Source organism: Lipomyces tetrasporus, assembly GCF_029532465.1.
Source record: "Lipomyces tetrasporus strain NRRL Y-64009 chromosome Unknown POJ06scaffold_5, whole genome shotgun sequence".
NCBI lineage: Eukaryota > Fungi > Ascomycota > Lipomycetes > Lipomycetales > Lipomycetaceae > Lipomyces > Lipomyces tetrasporus.
The window spans coordinates 1,402,964-1,422,676 of NW_026611600.1; the positions used below are offsets into that span (position 1 = coordinate 1,402,964).

The 19,713-nt window shown below is 45.7% G+C and overlaps 6 protein-coding genes across 6 annotated transcripts; 3 read left to right on the forward strand and 3 right to left on the reverse strand.

Annotated features, from left to right (window-relative positions):
- Positions 1-164: 164 nt before the first annotated feature.
- Positions 165-6,279, forward strand: POJ06DRAFT_295596 (uncharacterized protein; the record flags this gene model as incomplete). The annotated part of the gene is made up of 7 exons (XM_056190515.1): positions 165-184; positions 435-822; positions 878-1,184; positions 1,237-1,900; positions 1,953-4,485; positions 4,538-4,837; positions 4,902-6,279. 7 exons carry the CDS (start codon positions 165-167, stop codon positions 6,054-6,056), a joined length of 5,367 nt encoding a protein of 1,788 aa, XP_056044154.1. The 3' UTR covers positions 6,057-6,279.
- Positions 6,280-9,085: 2,806 nt separating this feature from the next.
- Positions 9,086-12,279, reverse strand: POJ06DRAFT_253473 (Piwi domain-containing protein). The gene is made up of 6 exons (XM_056187644.1): positions 12,174-12,279; positions 11,986-12,093; positions 11,820-11,928; positions 11,693-11,767; positions 11,273-11,644; positions 9,086-11,221 (listed from the first exon to the last, which is right to left on the reverse strand). Exons 1-6 carry the CDS (start codon positions 12,213-12,215, stop codon positions 9,354-9,356), a joined length of 2,574 nt encoding a protein of 857 aa, XP_056044155.1. The 5' UTR covers positions 12,216-12,279; the 3' UTR covers positions 9,086-9,353.
- Positions 12,280-12,840: 561 nt separating this feature from the next.
- Positions 12,841-13,521, reverse strand: POJ06DRAFT_110167 (uncharacterized protein). Its single transcript, XM_056184054.1, has 2 exons — positions 13,257-13,521; positions 12,841-13,203 (listed from the first exon to the last, which is right to left on the reverse strand). The coding sequence occupies exons 1-2, from the start codon at positions 13,300-13,302 to the stop codon at positions 12,929-12,931; spliced, it is 321 nt and encodes a 106-aa protein (XP_056044156.1). The 5' UTR covers positions 13,303-13,521; the 3' UTR covers positions 12,841-12,928.
- Positions 13,512-14,629, forward strand: POJ06DRAFT_196407 (uncharacterized protein; the record flags this gene model as incomplete). Its single annotated transcript, XM_056185025.1, has 3 exons — positions 13,512-13,721; positions 13,789-14,194; positions 14,256-14,629. 3 exons carry the CDS (start codon positions 13,512-13,514, stop codon positions 14,627-14,629), a joined length of 990 nt encoding a protein of 329 aa, XP_056044157.1.
- A 682-nt stretch (positions 14,630-15,311) lies between these two features.
- POJ06DRAFT_253486 (uncharacterized protein) lies at positions 15,312-15,991 on the forward strand. Its single transcript, XM_056187645.1, has 2 exons — positions 15,312-15,653; positions 15,714-15,991. The coding sequence occupies exons 1-2, from the start codon at positions 15,487-15,489 to the stop codon at positions 15,820-15,822; spliced, it is 276 nt and encodes a 91-aa protein (XP_056044158.1). The 5' UTR covers positions 15,312-15,486; the 3' UTR covers positions 15,823-15,991.
- A 51-nt stretch (positions 15,992-16,042) lies between these two features.
- On the reverse strand, positions 16,043-18,136 carry POJ06DRAFT_196328 (uncharacterized protein; the record flags this gene model as incomplete). Its single annotated transcript, XM_056185021.1, has 2 exons — positions 16,043-16,639; positions 16,694-18,136. The coding sequence occupies 2 exons, from the start codon at positions 18,134-18,136 to the stop codon at positions 16,043-16,045; spliced, it is 2,040 nt and encodes a 679-aa protein (XP_056044159.1).
- Positions 18,137-19,713: the final 1,577 nt, after the last annotated feature.

A 19,713-nucleotide genomic window follows, 5' to 3' on the forward strand; every position in this document is an offset into this window, starting at 1 on the left:
TAGCATATTAGTTGAATACAGATTGATCAATAGTCGCGAGATGCAATGCAGGGGATTGCATTTAAAATTTGACAGCCGGCAAAGTGAAGAACTTCTCGCACCATAAAATACGTGGGAGTTAAGCGTTTGCCATTCGGACTAGCTGTTACAGGCTTAGCCTTTCCATGAATTCATATATTTTAAGGTTTTAGGACCTCCAACAAAAAGCTTAGTAAGATCTCATTATACGAGAATTGTTCTGTGCCATTGGATCAGTCGACATTAACGGGTTGCATCCTATCTCAACTTGCTTCTCTGACCGGTTATACCTTCCGTTCAAAGTAATCCATCAAGGATCAACTGCAGAGCTAATTATTCTTGGATCATAGTACTACTTGATCCTCGCTTTGAAGGAGATCTATATTCGATCAGCTTCAGTAGCTGCCCCGGAGCAGTTGCGACCACACGAAACTTCTCCGCTTCATCCCCAGATCACCAATCGTCACAATATCTGGCGCAACTCCGTCTCGCGCTCCCTCGCGGTCCTCGGGTGCAGAAATTTCGTCCCAACACCTTACACTGTCAAATTCAGCTGCTCAAGTAGCACCGCTGTCCATTTCAGCCTCTTCTTCCAAACACCTCCAGAGTCAGCAGCAGAGCTCTTCGGCCGCATCAGTGTCGTCGTCGCTGCCGTCGGGGGCGGGTGGTGGTGGAGGAGGAAGTTCAAATCCGTCGGGAAATCGCCCTACCGAGTTATCTAAGATTGTTGGGGCGCAAATTGTTGTCTTGGTGTCAACGATCAAGGAAGATAAGTGGGATACAACTGTTAAACAAATCCGGCAGGTAAGGTTCGGCTGCTATAGCAGAAAGTGTTTCTGTATACTCATTTGGTATTCAGCTCTGTGATCAGAACGGTCCCGAAGTCTATCAGAAATATTTCCGCCGGCTAGTATCTACCGTCTCGTCTTCACGGCCACAAGACAATCCTGCAATCAGACGTTTGCTTGATGAAGAAGTAGATATACTGTGCTCGAATCCATCTCTATCATACCGATTCTCAGAGTCAGTGTCTACTCCAGATAACGACGCGTTTAGAGATTTTCAGCTTCAAGACTTTTTCGACTCTGTCCAGCTCGACGCATTCGATCGCACGATTTTATGTTTAGGTTTCAAGCGGTCGTCAAATCAAGATTTACAAACTCAAGGTATATTCACTGTCATGGTTTCTCGGAAATTATCTGATCTTCGTTAAATTAGCATTTGACGTTCTCGAGGAAACGTTTGGCCTATTTGTTGCTGCTATTCGCGACAGGTCTCAGCGTACCACAGTTCTGACGGAAACGAACATTTCCATACTTTTAAACCAGTATTTGCAAGAACCGAACGCCCCATTCTTCGACGCCGTAAACACATTAAGTCTATTTAGTGCAGTCAAGGCCAGGTATTCTCCATCATCACTTCCCCCTTCAATCGCCGCGATTATCGGACCGAACGAAAGTCAGCATTCAATGGATACACTGACGAAACTGATCACATCATCTGGGCCTGATGCCTTAGCGTCAGTCCAAGATCTCGCCTACGATAGCGGCTTGATCGTGCGGATTGCCAATGAGGTCACAGATCCTGAAGTGTCACAACAGTTTGCACACTTCAAGCCGTACTTGTTTACTCTTGATTTGTTTGCTTACATGGCACGCCGAGGACAATACCCATTGCAGAAATTCCTGGATGAAGTTTTGTCGACCGATGGACACGAGTTTGTAGCTGCAATTCTAAAATTCTTGGATGTTAAATCTTCCACAGAATATCAGCTGCAACAACAACAGCAACAGGATCCTCACAATATCCCCGAAATCAAGACCAATAGTCTACCTTTACATGTCCAAGTCGTCTACGAGCTATTACGTGCTTTATTGACGCAGTATGCCACCGTTATGCTATACCAATAGGTGAACATTACTAACGTGAATTAGAACAACGCCTCTAGATCTAGTGGAACTATCGGAATATGTGCAGGCGCAATGTATTCAGACGTATCCCCGTCTGATCAATCTTGGCCGAGGGCACGATACGGCCATATTAACCAACAGTGGAAGCAATGGATTTTCGCCAGAAGTAGAAAAGCAGATGAAATTCTACTACCAGAAAATGTATGAGCAAGGAATGAGTATTAGTGAAGTGATCGGTCTTTTGCAACAACTCCGGGTTTCAGATGATCCGAACGATCAGGATACATTTGCTTGTATGATACATTCTCTTTTCGACGAATATCGATTTTTCCCGGATTATCCTCTATCGGCTTTGGCAACTACTGCTGTCTTATTTGGGTCTATTATTCAGTTCCATCTGGTTGAAGATATACCATTGGCGGTCGCGCTTCGGTTCGTTTTGAAAGCTTTGAAGGAGCCACCAGATGCAAAGATGTTTAAGTTTGGACTGCAGGCCCTCATGCAGTTCCAGTCGCGATTAGAGGCATTTCCACAATATTGCGCGTTGTTACTGCAGATCCCGTCTTTGGAAGCAGTTCAACCTCAGCTTATGGCAAAATTGCGGGCAGTCACAAAGTCTGATGGCACTGGTGAGGACGATTCGGAGCGGATGAATGGAACTGCGTCGCCGCCACCTCCGCCACCATTCAGATCTCTCCACTTGGATCCTGTAAGTCCTACTGAGCAGCCATGCGAAGATCCAAACGAAGAGATACAAGACAAAGTATTGTTCATCGTCAACAACGTCGCACAGAGCAATATTGAGGCGAAGGCAAAAGAGTTAAAGGAATTGCTGGAAGAAAAATATCATCAGTGGTTCGCCACCTATCTCGTCGATACGCGTGCCAAACAGGAACCGAACTACCACAACATCTATATTCGAATGCTTGATGTTGTGGGTAGCTCGCATTTGAATAAGCAGGTGTTACACAACTCCTACGCTAGCATTATTGCGCTGTTGAACGCTCAAGACACAATCTTGTCATCTACGGAACGCGGCCGACTGAAAAATCTAGGCTGCTGGCTCGGATTTTTGACGATTGCGCGAGATAAACCTATCAAGCACAAGAATATTTCTTTCAAAGATTTATTAATTGAAGGGTTCGATACGAATCGCTTGATCGTGGTTCTTCCGTTCGCTTGCAAAGTTTTAGAGCAGGCGTCGAAGTCCACAATTTTCAAGCCGCCAAATCCGTGGTTGATGGGTATTCTGAAGCTCATGGTAGAACTGTACCAGTTCGCTGAGTTGAAACTCAACTTAAAGTTCGAAATCGAGGTGCTATGTAAGAATTTGGATCTCGATATTAATGCGCTGGAGCCGGCAACAATTATTCGAGAAAGACCGCCAAAGAATGATCTGATTGATGGAACGAATATTGCAGCGACTCCGGAGCTTGGCCAGGTCTTTGACAGACTGAACTTGACGGCTTATAACAACCGAGTCGATCTGCGAGATGTATCAAGGCCAGCCGATTCTGCTGTCACTCCGTCGTTGTCTGCTACATATCCTCAGATACAAGCGAGTAGACAGTTCACAACCCATCCGTCGCTCAAGAAACTTCTTCAGCTTGCCATTGAAAAGGCAATTCGGGAACTCATCAACCCTGTTGTGGAACGGTCAGACACGATTGCTCAAATCGCTACTAAGGAACTCATTACCAAAGATTTTGCTTTGGAGCCGAATGAGGACAAACTTCGCAAATCTGCTCGGAACATGGTCGACTACCTAGCCAGTAGTCTCGCTCTTGTTACCTGTAAGGAACCATTACGGCTTACCATCGGCAACAACTTGCTATCCCTTCTTGCTTCCAGCGGATATTCTGAATCATCTTTTGCTCCAGAGGTTCTCAGTACAGCGGTAAACGAGCACCTTGATGCAGCTTGCGCGATTATTCAGAAGGCCGCCAGTGACAGAGCGAAGGCAGATCTTGATGAATTATTGGCGTCAGCATATGCCATGCGCAGACGTCATAGAGAACTGCGTCCAAGTCAGACGTTTGTTGACCCGCAGGCGTCTCGCTATGCATTATCTTTGCCTGATCCGTTCCGACTAAAGCCTCCTGGCTTAACAAGGCAACAGCTTATGGTGTACGAGGATTTTGGAAAGTTTAAACTGGGCAGTTTGGGCCCCGACGGTCTTCAGCCTGGAGAATTTGGAAGTGTGGATTTCGCGACCACGTCGCTGCCAGCTCAATCGCAATTGCAACAACCTCAGCCTCAACTTACAGCGCAGCCGCAGACGCCGGTGCAGCAGTCAGTTCCTCTCTCGTTGCAGGCTGGCCAGCAACGCCCTCAGCCGCAGTCGCAGCAGCAGAGAATGATGCCACTATTACAACAGCAGCAACAGGTTCAACAGCAACAGCAATTGTTCGCTCAGCTTCATCAGCAGAACACCCAATTGACAAGTCAGCAGCAACAGGTCGAATCTCAGCAGGGATTCGGAGCACAGCAAGCAGATTTGTCTCATATCCCTTCGAACAAAGTCACGGCTGTTGAGCAAGCTTTGGCGTCGATGCAAGTGAGTTACTTCTTTCTGAAAATTGATGTTAGACTTATTGACAAATTTACAGTCTGCTATTGATGCGCTGCTCAAGCTCGTTAAAGACTGCACGGAAACGTCGTTTGACCAGCTCCCCGCCGACCACAGGGTTAAAGCTACCGTGAATTCTATTATCGCGGTTGCTAACCGACATCCACTGCGTGATCCAGTCATCCACAAAACATCTCAACTTGCTGTTAGTGTACTTTTCACGGTGGCAGACTCGCGACTCGCCCGCGAGACGCTTGCGTACCTGTTGGCCCGATTGTGTGATTTATCAGCGGAGACAGCCAAGGAAGTAGTATTGTGGTTGATCTATTCTGAAGATGAGGTACGTGCTTTTTAAGCTCTTGGCCGACAGTGGATGTCGAGAGGGACTCTAATTGGAAGTATAGCGCAAATTCAATGTTTCTGTTATGATCACGTTGATGAAGATGGGCTTGCTTCACCCACAGGAGCTTGATGTGAGCTTGTCGAAGCAGCTGCAGGCTCGCCGTGGCCCGGCAATAGAGTTTATTGCAAGTCTGATCCATGAAGCTATCTTGGGTGAGACACCATGTGCTCTGCGCACAGACTTTACGATGTGCTTGGAGGGTATGGAGCGCTTGGCATCCGACTCGGAGTCGCCATTTGACCAGATTGCGCAACAGTTGTTGGCTTCTTTCGAAAATGCCGTTACAGGAAAGATTCCAGCTGAAGAGTCATCTTCTCTAAGGGACCAAATGAGATATATCTTTAGTGAGTGGATTCGTCTTATGCAACACCCGGCTCAGAGCGAACGGATGCTTTATGTGTTCATATATCAAATGTCAGAGCATGGCCTTCTTGACGATGCGAAGTATCTTGGCATATTCTTCAGATCTGCATTGGAATTTTGCCAGGACGCATATGCCAAAGATAGATTACAGCAGGGCAATTCTTTGTCTCCCAAGGATGGGGTTGTCGCTGTTGATAGCTTGGCCAAGCTTGTGATTATGTTATTTTGTGTCCATGAAGATAGCCAAGACACGAAAAGGATGCAATATCTCCGAGGTATTTTAGGCGTGTTCTGCTTGGTATTCGCAAATGCGCATGAAACACAGGGAGAGTCATTTAATGGCTTGCCATTTTTCCGATTATTCTCTAGCATTCTCTGCGAATGGTCAGATATCGAGAAGACCCACTCGGAGTACAAGGAGGAGTTTTACATGATGATTGCCGAGATATTCAAGGCTCTCCAACCTCTCGCATTTCCAGCCTTTACATTCTCATGGATGACGCTAATATCGCACCGAATGTTTATGCCGAAGATCCTTCAGTTGGAACAGAAGAAGTCATGGCCAATCTTCGAGGACCTTTTGGAAACGTTATTGAAGTTTATTGGCACTTATCTCAACGAGTCCGCGCTTCCTGATAGCATTCGCTACATTTACAAGGGTACCTTGCGAATTGTGTTGGTTTTGTTACACGATATTCCGGAGTTTTTGTCTCAATACCATTACAATCTATGCAAGGTTCTACCAACAGATTGTCAGTTGCGGAGTCTTATTCTCGCGACCAAAGTTAATTGAGAGAAGATGTATAATAATGTTGCATTATGTATGTTTTGTTTAAGAGGAATACGAAAATGTTTATACTGACGTAGGATTATTTTGAGTGTATCTCATTCATATATGATTTCGTTTGATTGAATTATTTGGTAGTTTATCATTGATGCTTGCGAATTTGTTCTGATAAATAGTTGTATCTGTAGTGATGTGTATAGATGAAATGTTATTTATATATACGCGGAACTTCATATAGTAGAAAGCATCGTCGGTGTTGCTAGCAGCCGTTCATTATCCTCAAAATATACGCGAAAAATCAATTTGGCTGATTATGATTATCCCGCAGGGTTAGGGTCCAATAATCAGACGAATTACACTGTCATACGGTCCGACGGCGGCTTATAGACGAATTTACGGTACAATGCCTCCAATTGAAAGAAGAGTTTGATTTGACTTGCAAAACAAATGCACTGTCTCTCGATGTTGGACAAGCAAAAACAACCTTCCGATCCTAGGAATCATCGGCCACTGGCTTACTGAGGTGTCTGAATACCGAGAGAAGGTACTGGAATTTACGGAACTCCGTGGATAAATGGAGAAAACTTGGCCGCAGTTTAGGCCATGCTTCTGGATTTAGGACCTCAAGCTGATGGAAATACTGGATATAACGCCAGTAAAAACGAATTAATGGCTTCGGAGCTCTATGACAGTCTTAGGCCAGGGGAATCCAAGGAAAGATCCCTTGTTCCAAGGCAAGGATAGTTACATAGTTACGTCCGTGGCTTGGCACATATCTTGAACCTTATTGTCAAGGATATCCATAGAGCTTTGAAATTTGGCATTCGTGAGGATGCACATACAATTTGTGATAACCTGAAGGATGGAAGTCTCTCAGCCACCTCGCAAGATGCATTGGCAAGGCTTCGGATTCTCGCTCTCTGGATTGATCGGAGGCCCCAGCGAAGGCAGAAATGGAACGAAATCTGCAATTATATCAACCTACCTAATAAATTTATCTTGTATGATGTCGATATAGATGGTGACGGCCTGCCGGCTAAACGTCAAATCAACAAAGTGCCTTTAGCTGCACACAGGATTTTGTCAGGGTTCGGGTTGGCTGCGTCCTCTGCGCACTTCAGGAATACAAATATTCAGGTATCTGGGGATTTGTTGACGGCACCTTAAAGCCGATCTGCCGCCCAACTGGCAACCAAAAGGTGGTGTATTCGGGTAACAAAAAATATTCGGAAAAAGTCCATGCTTTCTCGTTTCAAGCCATCGTTACACCTGACGGCTTGGTTTCGTCTCTGATATTACTCACAAATATCAAGACATGTTTAGATGTCTGAAGCTCTGACTTCTAATCAGTCATGGGCTCTTGCCTACGCAGGTGATGTCGGGTTGAGAGTCAGGAGACGACATCTGGCTTCTGGCAACCCCGCGGAGTGGTACAAGGCCTAGAAGGCCATACTGTCACGGGCTATGCCCGATTGAGACTCGGCTGCCCCTTCGCGGCCTGCAGTCGTCCGGGCCACTGACCGTTGGTTTCCTTTATCTTCTGGTGTTTCTCCTTTTTCTCTTTCTTTCCTTTTTCTTTTTCCTTAACGAGTTCTTCTGTACATTTTCTTTGTTTATAGAAAATAAAAGCTTTGCGCCCTCCGCACATACAGCATGTACATAGTTGAACCTTGTCTGTAGCGGAGTCCACGGATATAAATTGACGGCCCCGCTCCTTGTTGTACGCTTCAAGAAATCGGATCTTGTTTTCCGCCCCATCAAGTTCTAGTTCAAGTCTTGCTGTCCTCGCGCTCTTTCGTCGTAACATTAGACAGGCGAAATAAGGTTTCAGATGCTTTTGGATGTGAGCCGCCTTCATTAGCTGAGTACCTGGGTTTACAGGAGTGATAAAATTGCGAACAGTTGGAACTTGGAATAGTAATTTAGATTGACCAAAAAGAAGTCAAACTTAATTACTCAAACAAATTTAAATTGTCGTCCTGGATCTCAGTTATGGAATCTGGGTTCAATTATATTTTTCATGGTGGGCCTCTCGTTGCTGCGCGGCCAAGTCGTGATTGTCAGAATATATCTGTTCCTCACCCCATGATGTATGATGATGCTCACGCCAATTCTTGTGGCTGAGCCTCCTGCTAGTTCTTTCCCTGCACTACCAGTCTACCAACACCTCCTTTCTTCTTCTTTTTCCTTCATCTACTTCTGCTGATGCATCTGTCGAACCCGACCAGGGCACCTGCTGTGCAGACTCCTCTTTCTGTACCTCGCATTCTAGACCAGGTGTCAGGGATTGACGGCTGACTTATGTCTGGGCTTGCCATTGTTCTTGTTCTGTGATTTGTGGCTGGGTCTTTTGCGGCGGCTTCTTGGCTTTGTGAATTTGTGGCTTCTGCTTTGTTGTGCTTTTTTCCGGCAATTGTACATGAGCCCGGGAGCAGGCAGGGTATACAAGGGGCGAGTGATCCCCGAGTTTTAGGCATAATAAATATTCTAAAACATTTCCACTAAGTACGACAACCGAAGGATCTGGTTCTTACATTTATATACAATATTTAGGAGTTTGTCAAATATATAATTAATTGCTATTGTTATCTACTCAAGTTCTTTTCTATATCATAATTTATTGATATATAGGACTCTGCGCTGAGAGTTCTGTCTTGTTTGCTTAACTTGCTGGAAATTTGTGGGACACTGAATGAACGGAGTGGGCATACTAATCACAACTGCTGTCTGGACAGCGCGTCAGCTATGGATTGACCGGGACTGTCACAGCGAGTTGAATATTAGAAGATAGATGACTAGTAGACTTCTCCAAGTGCATCAGCTCGGATTGGGATGGTCTCGTCAGGCGTACGGATTATAATTGAGTGATGTTCTTTGATTTCACACCAGTTAGGCCCTTAAACGCAGTTATAATATGCGCAGCTACTGCTGAAGGAAGTGATTCAACGTCAAAGGCTCAAAGCTCCGGCTGCCATTAACAGGTCTATGTATTCTAAGGCGGCCGATGACTGACAGCATGTAAAATTGAGGCAATTCTCGTTTTTGGAGTCGATGTGTAGTTGAGCGGCACCCATTTACGTCCCAAAACATCTTGCTAATGCACAGATCCTACAATCAATAAAAATTTGGCCCAGAAGTAGTTACAGAATAGTACCGCGTTTATTACTCTGCCCTGAACACTGTCTTAAATCGAAATAGAGAACACATAAATACAATCGAACCTCGCCGCTAACGAATAAATAATACGACATAAAAGATAGCACTACAATTTTGCATTTGCAGACACAGCAATAACGTGGACATTTAGATGTACCACATAGTACCTGCAAGGGACGGATGAAGAGGTTTCACATCCTTCACTTCACCTGGCTCCTCATTGCCGGAACCTCCTGTTCTGCCTGAAACCAAGGAAGCAGAATCTTCCTCCCTATTTTCTTCATGGACTCGGCCACGCTGTCCGGCCAAATGCGCGTAGTAAACAGGCGGGCAGAGTGATACAGAAGTCGTAGCTCGTGCAAAAACATAGCACATATTATATACAAATGCCTGGAAATAATCGACGGGCATCTGATTTTCATCGTGGATGACATGGTAGTGCACAGGACGTGCAGTGCCTTGAAGCGCGACATGTGAAACCAGGTAAAAATCGTACTCCGACGGATGGGTGATATCTCTCTCAACAATAGTACCGGGAAGCACGTTTCCGTTGCGATCTCCGCCATTGCGGCTGGCTGGAAACACACGTGAGTGGTGTCGCTTGGAGCAAATCACAACAGTGATGAACGGCTTGTATCCCGCTGAGAGCGACTCGCACGCCTTTTTAATGTCGACCAACTCTTGATCAATAATTTGCTGGTATTGACCTTCAGACACACCGTCACGGAAATAGAAAATCCGCCCGGGAACCTTACCGGTATTTGACCGGAACTGTCGGAGTAAAGTAGTAACAAACACTTGAATATTCCTGGAATTGATGACCTCGACCCGGTGCCCATTCGTGTTCACAATACCGGCATAACGCGTCGCTTGGAGATCAAGCGAACCGACCATAGAAGCAAATGACGCGCGCCCAGATCCTGGGGCAGGATGGGAAACATCCGCACCCAAAATAAGAGTTGGCTCCTTATTGTAAAGTGGGTAAGAATTCTTATCCAAAAAGACGTTAGTACCACCAAGCTTGCAGTTAACCTTGAGATCAACATTCGCACAGTACTGAGGCTTCGCTTGCTCCACGTGACGAAGTTGGACGCACTGGGAGCACACACCTAGGCCGATATCGCATGCAGCTTTAATCGAGTTATACGGCTCGGCACCTTTGGAAGGCAAGACAAAAAGTAAAAGCTGCGGACGCTTGCGAACAGCGTTTCCTGCGGCGTTGAAAATCTCTCGGACATTGGTGTTCATGTCCCGCTGAGCCGAAGCATACAAGATGGGAGGCGTCATCTGCGTGACTTCACCACCATGGCCCCGATGCACATTGATGAAGGTTCGAACGAAGTTTTGAATGACCTGTTCGGGTGTGCGTCGATTGTCAGCAAACACCATCACACCCCAAGACTCAAGCTTTTGAGGAAGGGCGAGCTTTTGGCCGATCAAGTTCCACCGACCATCATGAGGCTGCAAGGAAACCTTCTTGGAGCCGGGACCATAGTTAATGACAGGAGGAGGTAAGATACGACCATCCGTAACTAACATATCCGGCTGAATTTTTAAGTTATATGCCTTCAAAACAGGATCATTATCCCAACCGAGAGTTCGAGCATTTGAGCGAATCGCGTTCATCCGAGCGTCCGGACGCTGCGCGGTAATCTTAATCATCTCGGCCGTCTGACGATCGGAAATCTTGTAGGGATAACGCTGGCCCTCCTGGATAATTGCAAGCTCAATGGGGAAGGATGCGCCCTTCTTAGTTTTGATAAGAGGCATGGTCGGATATCGCAGCCTAATGTTATAGGTTCGCGTGAAGTACTGCGCAACAGTGAGCGTCTCGTCCTCCTTCGTCGTGAAAGTCGTTTTGTCGGCGCCATCCTCGCTGAAGCCGTCGATGATAAACATCTTCTTCTCGTGTTCTGGTCCACGATACTTAATATAAAAGCTCAACTTTCTAAATCGTCGAAGCTCTCGGCGACCGTTCGGGTTTGACAAGCGGTTGGCGGTGTCATCGGGAGAACCTACACTCGAATTAGAACCATTTCAGTCTACGAGACTGTAGAACATCATACGCAATCCCATGAATTTCGTCAAAACGTCGATCAACGGCCCAGCCGACCAAAACACAGTAGTTGCGACGTCCACATTAACCGTCAACTGGCCCATAGAGGCGCGAACGGACTGGAAGATTCCCTTCCAAGCCTCGACACCTCCATCGAGAGGAGACGCGCCTTGACTCTGAAAGAATGAGCGCTTAATGGCAATGAGACGTTTCGATGGGGTCTCTCGAAGCAAATGGTCGAGGAAGTTGATGGCAACAAGAACCTCATTGTCCATAGTATAGCGATTGTTGATATACTCATCAAGGATCTGCATTGAGACGATCGCAGCCTTGCGAATCAATACGCGATGCTTATTAGAGCGTCCAGGACGAGCAGGACGTCCTGATTACTTGTTAGCTAAGGGCAAATCATAAACGGACAACAAGTTACCTTCGTCCAAGTCTACAACAACTGACAATTCATCGCCAAATGCCAACGGACCACGAGACCACGCCAAACGGTTACCTAATAAATTAGCTACGACGGACCAAGTTGCGGAGTCATTCAATTTGCGTACCGTCGAAAATGACCGGCTTTCCTGATTCGCCCAGCCTCTCTTGGAGGACAGGGCTGTTCCAAACCTTCTTAATCAAGGTGCGGGTATCACCACCAACATTGACTTGAACCTAGACAGCACTTAGGTACTCCATCCTGTTATGCTGATGAAGGAAATCGCCACTTACATCATACTGAACGATCTCTACGTCTGGGAAAGACGCGATGCGGAAATGATTCACGTAAAACTTGGTAGGTGTACCCGCAGTACCATAACCAGGGCGCTTGACCAGATTCTACCATTACAGCAGGGTTAGCACGAGGATCGGTAACCGCAAGCCCATTTTCTTCCCTTGAAATGTAGGAAAAAACTTACAGTAAGCGCCAACGGGCTCTGAGCAGGTAAAACGGGAGCCATAACTGATAGACTACGTTAACAACAGAGCGCGATGCCGACTGTGCTGCTGTCGAAGAGATGGTGGATCTGAGTTGTAGAAGAGGAAAACGAGAGGGGGAGGCACTCAGTTCACTGATGTAATGCGTTCAACCACAAATTAGGGAAAGGAGAACATGGGGACCCTGCCAGCTATTCCTCTTTGGGACTAGCATAAGTATACCGTCCGTACCATTGTATTGTTGACTATATGATACCGAGCCATACGCCCTTTTGTCATAAACGAGACGACAACGCGCTACAAGCCTACAACTCGTTATTTACGCGTCAAGAAAGCGTTTGCAATAACAACTACTTAGCGCACAATAAGGCAATATCATAATTATCATTATGGTATACTTATCTAATCCCAAAGAGGCATAGCGCGTAGGGTCCCAATCTCTCAAGCTAAACCCTAAACTGCCAACGATCGGTCGCCTTGAAACATATGGTGAGGAGCAAGGGCAAGGGTCAAATCATGATTGGTAGAATTAAAATCAACTCCTGTTTTGTACAAATTTGACACGAAAAAATTTCCTCATTTAGTTCCATCTGAATATTGTTGGTTCCCGAATTCTCTCCACAGAATTCTGGCTCATGAGAATGGTCTTGTCTATGGCTGTCGGCAGTGTCGATTCATGTACGAATCAGCGACGTATATCTAGTCAATTTCTCCTGTCGTTGTGCCATAATTGTCATCACGTTACAGCGTCTATGGTGTATATAAGCTGACTGGTGATTGCAATTAGGCAAATGTACATCAGAGAACCAATAACCGTCGAATTAAAGAGCTTTCCCGTCATGTATAAGCTACAGAAATATGGTATAGTCCAGATACATTGCTCCGCGAAAAAATGGATGTCGTGAATACCCAAACATGCAAATGGTGCAAAATCCTCTGTCCAATACCTGCTTGTAAAACCGCTAGCAACTTCACCCATTTCTCTGTAATGGTCCTTCGGTCTATGGTAACCTAGCAGTCCAATTCAGTAACCATCGAAGTGGAAACAATAGCGTCTAACATACTCCACATATACTCGTCAGCCGCGGCTTCGGGTGGCTTATGCGACATCACAAAAAATCGCTAGAAAATTCTATAATGATCTGCGATCATTTGGCTAGATATTTTCTCATATTCCACAATACCACTGGAGAGATCGTACAATCGTACGCATATGGGGATTAGGGTTTTGGTTCCACTTATGGTCTTCAAGTCAACCTTTCCCCCCTTCCTCTACCTACTGGCCGCGTGCACTGTAGTAATGCATCTACTGGGAAAGAATGGTCATTTCGTTGATTTGCAAAGTGCTGGGCACTAGCGAGCTGTTCGTTCTCTCGCAAATAGAGCTCACAAAGCAATTCATGACAGGGCGGGTCGCGTTCTCAGAGTATTATGTCATTAGCTATCCATTTACCAGTGCATCTTTGTTCCACGTCCTCCTAATGCCAATCGTCTTCATCACTGGAGTGTTGACGCACGATGTTTCTCAGGTGAGTGCAGATTCGTACTATGCAGGTGGGAAACGCCAATTGGCGCACCTATCTAATTGATACTCAGGTCGATCGACTTTGGTCCATGTTACCGTCGGCTACCATTTTTCATTATGCTATCCATAACTATTTGAACGGTAATGGATCGCTGAGGCTATACATCTATTTGGCCATAGCTTTGTTTTGGTCCACTCGACTGACGTACAACTTCGCCAGGAAGGGAGGTTACAGCCCGGAAGGGGAAGACTATCGATGGGAGATTTTGCGATCAAAGATGTCGCACTTTCAATTCTTACTTTTCAATGCATTGTTCATTAGTGTAACACAATTGATCATTCTGCTGTGTATTACAGCACCTGCGATGATCTTCGTTGAGGTTGGTAACGAGGACCTCTACACCGGAGATTATGTGTTCGGGTCACTGTTAGCGGCCTGTGTGATCTTGGAAGCCGCTGCTGACGAGTATATGTGGAGTATGATCTTTTATGTGTGTCTTCTCTAAGTGAATGAGTAAAGGCTAAAATGGACCGCTAGGTTACCAAAGTGCAAAACGTCACTACAAAGAAACTGGTGAAGTTGCTAAGGGATTCACAGCGAAAGCGCTCAAGAGAGGTTTCTGTACCATCGGCATGTTTGCGTATTCACGACATCCGAATTTTCTGATGGAGCAATGTATATGGTGTATACCATACTTTTGGGGCTCATACTTAACCGGCAAGTTATTGAATTGGACTATTATTGGCGCGCCGATGTACGTATGCTTGTTCCAAGGCTCAACCTCATTTACTGAAGGAATTACGAGTGCCAAATATCCGGAATACAAGGAATATCAGAAGACAGTAGGAAGGTTCATTCCCAATGCAGGTAGTCATTGGGTTGAGGTGCTAGAGGAGGATCGAACGGACTAACGTGGAATCGTCCGTGCGAAATTGTACGTTAAAACGAGCCGACCAAAACGAAGCTATTGCCAAATATATGTACATTCTCATAGAGTCAGTACCGATTATGTAACTATGGACAACATAATGGAGAATAGTGGATGCCGGTAATATGACGGACGCAGTCAGTTACCATATCCGTGCAAACCACCAGCTCCGCCACCTAATCTCCTCAACCCAACACGTAATACGAGGTTGTATTTACCTGAGAAACGTCGTGCGTTAATACTCCTGTAATGAATATTATTGGCATTACGAAGACATGGAACAAGGTCGCGCTCGTATATGGAAGCTAGCGATATAGTAGTCTGTAAAGGCAAGATTTCCGGTCAGGAATTGCCTAGTGACTTCAATCTGCGAGAGAGCGAACTGGTCACTGGTGCCTAGCGCGTTTCAAATGAACGAGATAGACATTGCTTACAAATGTCGAACACTTCAAGGCGAAGAAATTGACATTTAGCCCTTAGTACAACTTTACGAGACCATAACCACTCGATAGCTTGGTTGGTGAAGTCTGGCGACAGCGCGAACCCTAGGAATGAAACTGCTACGGAATTCCAAACGGTGTTGCTGATTTTATGGCAAATGCAATTTGACTCGATCGGAAAATGACTGGGAGGCAAGATTGAACCGGACCCTGTTTCATTTCTGGATGCCAGTCAAGAGTTCGTTTTATAGCCACTGCGGATCGATACTCCAACCGTCCAACCACCGCCGAGCCGCACGACTTCCCCTCCGTGACTCGATGTTTCAGTCTCGCCGGTCGTAATCGCCAAACAGACACCACAACAGAAACCCCTAAACAACACAGAGGCAATTTGAAAGACATGTCAAGTGACGAAGGTCGATTTACGCGTTCAGATGTCGTGCGAATGTTAGAGCGCCGTGATCTCTCGGATTGCGAAGTTAGAAAGTATCTTCAATTTGAATGCAATTTGCCCGGCAAGATCGACGATGTGCCTGGATGCAGACCTATAACAAGATATTTTGCAATGTGTGCCCACCACAAGTGATATTACATGTGGAAATAGGCTATGCTAATTTCCTCTTTCAGATGTAGGGACAAAAAGGGCAGTACTCCTGGAGTGGAACTCACAGGAAGCGAAATCCATAGAGACTCAGCAACACAGTTGTTCCGTAATAGCGCTTCTAGATCACGATAATTTATCTAGTTCAACTCATCTGAAATTGTACAAAAGTCAACGCAGTTGGGCCACTCGAACCCAAAGTGTAACAGCGATTAGGAGACGGCAACAAGGAGGGACCACACGTGGGATGCCTTCGAAACAAGAACGCTTGATCAGCAGTCTCAAGAAGAAGTTACTCCGTAGATAAATTGGTTATGTATATTAGAGCACACTATATTACATTTCAGAGTGCATATCACCTATATCGCCCGCTTTCAATCTTATAGGCTTTTGATTTCTTACTAACAACGCGTTCATCCTCAGGATTAAATCCAGCTTGCTCAGCTCCGAACAGAGCCCAAGACGGAGACTTTGCAATATAATCCATTGGTCCAAACTCCCCTCCCTCGCGCAATAGCTCGAAGAATCGAGCATAGTCAATATGCGTATACCATTCACCTTCGATTTTAAATCGGTTCTGAGCAATGAGTATACAACAGCTATGCGCATGTTCTGCGGCGATGTCATAGTCTAAGCCAAGATCCTTCAACGACGCATTGAGCTGAAGTACAAAGTCACGAACTTCTTCATAAAATGGAACGTTGGCCATTGTAAGGCTTCCTTTACTACCTCCATTCGTCGTACCTTTCTGTCCACTTGTCGCGGCTGATGTGCCACAGTATGTAACACCCTTGATCTCAATAAAGCATGGGAGCGCTTGTGCAACGAGTTTGGCATAACCCAGGACTTCGCTAGCATTAAAGCCTTTCACAAGGGTCAATCGAAATACTGTTCGCTGAGAGGTCTTGTTTCGAATAATATCTAAACACCGATTGAAACGCTCCCAAAAATCCTATCAACTGCCTGTTAACTGATTAGAAGTCCATCAGGAACTAAACTAACGCACCCTATGCAGCGGCCTATCTATCCTCCGTAGCGATTCCTTATCACTGGCATCAATCGACACGTACAACTGCGTGACTTGCTCCAGCGTCTTTAGCTGCTCGGGATGCTGCGCATTACACACCAAAAAACTCGAAATACCCCTTTCATGTAGCATTCTGACGAACTCATTGATATGCGGGTAAAAAATTGGTTCGCCGACAAGACTTAGTGCGCAGTGTCGTACTGTAAATGCTTCAGCAAATCGGGCGGCCTGTACACCAGGCACACCGCGCATCTGTTTGATTTTGGCGTAGTGGGCTTCCAAAGCTCCTTCCAGAATGACGTCTGGTGGATCAACTTGCCAACGCCAAGTCGTTCCGACAGGATTACTCCCATGTCTCCAGCAGAAGACACATTTATTGGAGCATGAAAGAGACGGCGTGGTCTCCATGCACAAATGCGACTTGATGCCATAAAATGCAAACTTATAGCAAGATCCTCGTCCTCGAAGAGCTGATTTTGTCCACCTACAAATCTTGACACCAGAGTGACTGCCGACGATAGTGTAGCCTTGCTTAGTAAGAGCATTATACGTCGGAGTGTCCCTGCCAACCATTGCCTTTTTAATTGTCGACTCATTTGATATTCGAGAATTCTCAATGATGACACCCATATCTTCCACATCGATCACATCCTTCGCACTAGTCGTATTCGAAAGGTTTAGTGAATCTGCACCGTCAGCATCCTTGTCCACCTCTTCGACTTCCTCGTCGTCAGAGTCGCTAATGTCGACCATCTCGCTGACATTGGCCGGATCAGCAAGATTATCGCTCAAATGGCTTATCCATTCTTCGAATTCATCATTCGCGTTTCCTTTAACGTTTCCAGTACCAACCGGGAATGCTCGCGGAGCCCCTAATTTCCGTAGATATTTGTCGACCAGCATCGCTTGGTAACAGTACATGTCCTCATCCCATCCTTCCCGATCTCCAATACCGAACACGGCGTAGCCTCCAAGATTACGAAGCGGTCTTGAATCAATTCGGAAGTCATTATATGTGTCCTTCAACGTCTCAATGAAAAAATCAAGTGGCGACTCCGAAGCATAAGAAGGAATGACAAACAGATACAATGCATTGTAGAGTGACTGAGCCGGCGCTACAAAATAGCTATCAAGATCGTCAAGGTAGTCTAGATTCTGCACATGGATACGACGCATAGAAAGATCCGAGTGCTGGGAGAGGGTAGATCTCAGATGCAGCGCGTACTTTTCAGAAGTTCCTGTGAGCGTCGAATAGAATATACAGATATCCGACTCGGTTGGGAGGGATTGCGTATTAGCGATCTTCGAGCGACGCGTAAAGACTTTTGCGCCTCTAGTCTTGCGCGATGTGGTTGATGTGGTCAATGCCGCAGCAGAACCATTGGTGCTACTCAGCTCCGTAGGAGCCGGGCTTGCACTCATCACTGTATTCCGCCCTTCTTCTTTATCTTTCTGCGACTGAGCTACTACGAAATCGTGGTCGTCGTCGGAATACTCGTCGTCGGGAGCCGAGTGCTTTAGATCGCGGCTCTTGCCATCTCTTTTCGGGATAGTGGCTCGAGGCTGATAGAAACAGTACTTCCAGTAAACGTATGCAAACGTTACACCTAGAACAATAGGAAGACGCAAGTCATGCCATACTGATAACAGCTTACTCGCACCGCTGCCGGCTGCGCCTGTCGCATCCACTAGAACCAAGTTAGTATGCGTCTCCGATCCATATGTAGGTCACAAATACGCAATTAACTAATCAGCACCACTCACCCATGTTTACTAAGCGGTAACCCAGAAATGTCAACTCGCTAGGTGAATCTGGTAGTGTGACCTGAATCTCGAGTAGACAGCTAAAGACTAGTTCACCAAAACTTGAAGGTTATCACGGAAAATTTTGAGACGTATTCAATCCGGCTATGGCCAAACACAACGCTAATTGTCAATTTCTGTCAAATTATACAGTTTAAGAATAGCAATCGAGGGCCCCTCATCGTAGTATATTTTTCTATTTTCCACAATTCGTGCGCATACGAAGGGACTGAGGGTAAGGGCAGGGATAAACCTTACGCAATCGTCGGCGAGGGACCGTTGCCACAGCTCACTTTTACCGTGGGGTTGACAAAAATTCTGAGGATTATTCCTGTAGGCTCACACGCGCCTAAGAAGGTTATATAATTCGAGCATATGTGAAAGAATTGACTGACATTGGTGATGTAGATGTCCCTGATTTGGAAGAAATTGTCAATAATGAAGTGTTTATATCGCATCGGCAACTTTCAATCGAATGCGAAGCTAGATCGGATGTCGTATATATCATAGATATGAATTAACGATAGGTCTAGTATCTTGCAGGTCAGGATTTCAATCTTTTCATTGTCACAGTTTGGCAAGCGTACGACCGATTTACTCGAATGCAATAACTCGGCAAGGCACCTAGGTGTCTTTGCAGAACCGGGCAATACCGAACGCCCGCCTCCAATCGGCCCAAACATGCTGCCCTAGTTCTAGTAACATGTGGGTAGAGATTTTAAGTGTTTAGTTCTGTCACTAAGTGTTTGAAATCTTTACGGACAGCATGAATCTTAACTGCCACCAAAGGCCAAAATCATAGTGCTCAGCCATTTATATGCTGGGCACAATCGATTCGCAACGCTGTCATGGAGGTTTCAGAAAATGAGTTTGTTGGCTCAACCCCTTAATGTCAATGGCTTAAATCATAGATCCAGGAGAGCTAAGTAGTGAGACATTGAGGACCAGAGGACAATTCCATACGTTTTCCGATGAACTCATAATACGTATTGGTTTGTTCAGTGAGGTCAGCGTGCTAAACCCTTTCAGTATATCGGGCTATTGTCTTTTGGTATGACAAGCAGTTTTCTGACCGTGAACAGACCAGCAAGACGATGATTTTACTAATTATATATTGCTGTATTATTATGCGTTTTGATTAGCGTTAAACAATGAGTAATTAATCATTCTAGTCGAATGAGATTGATGCAAACTTG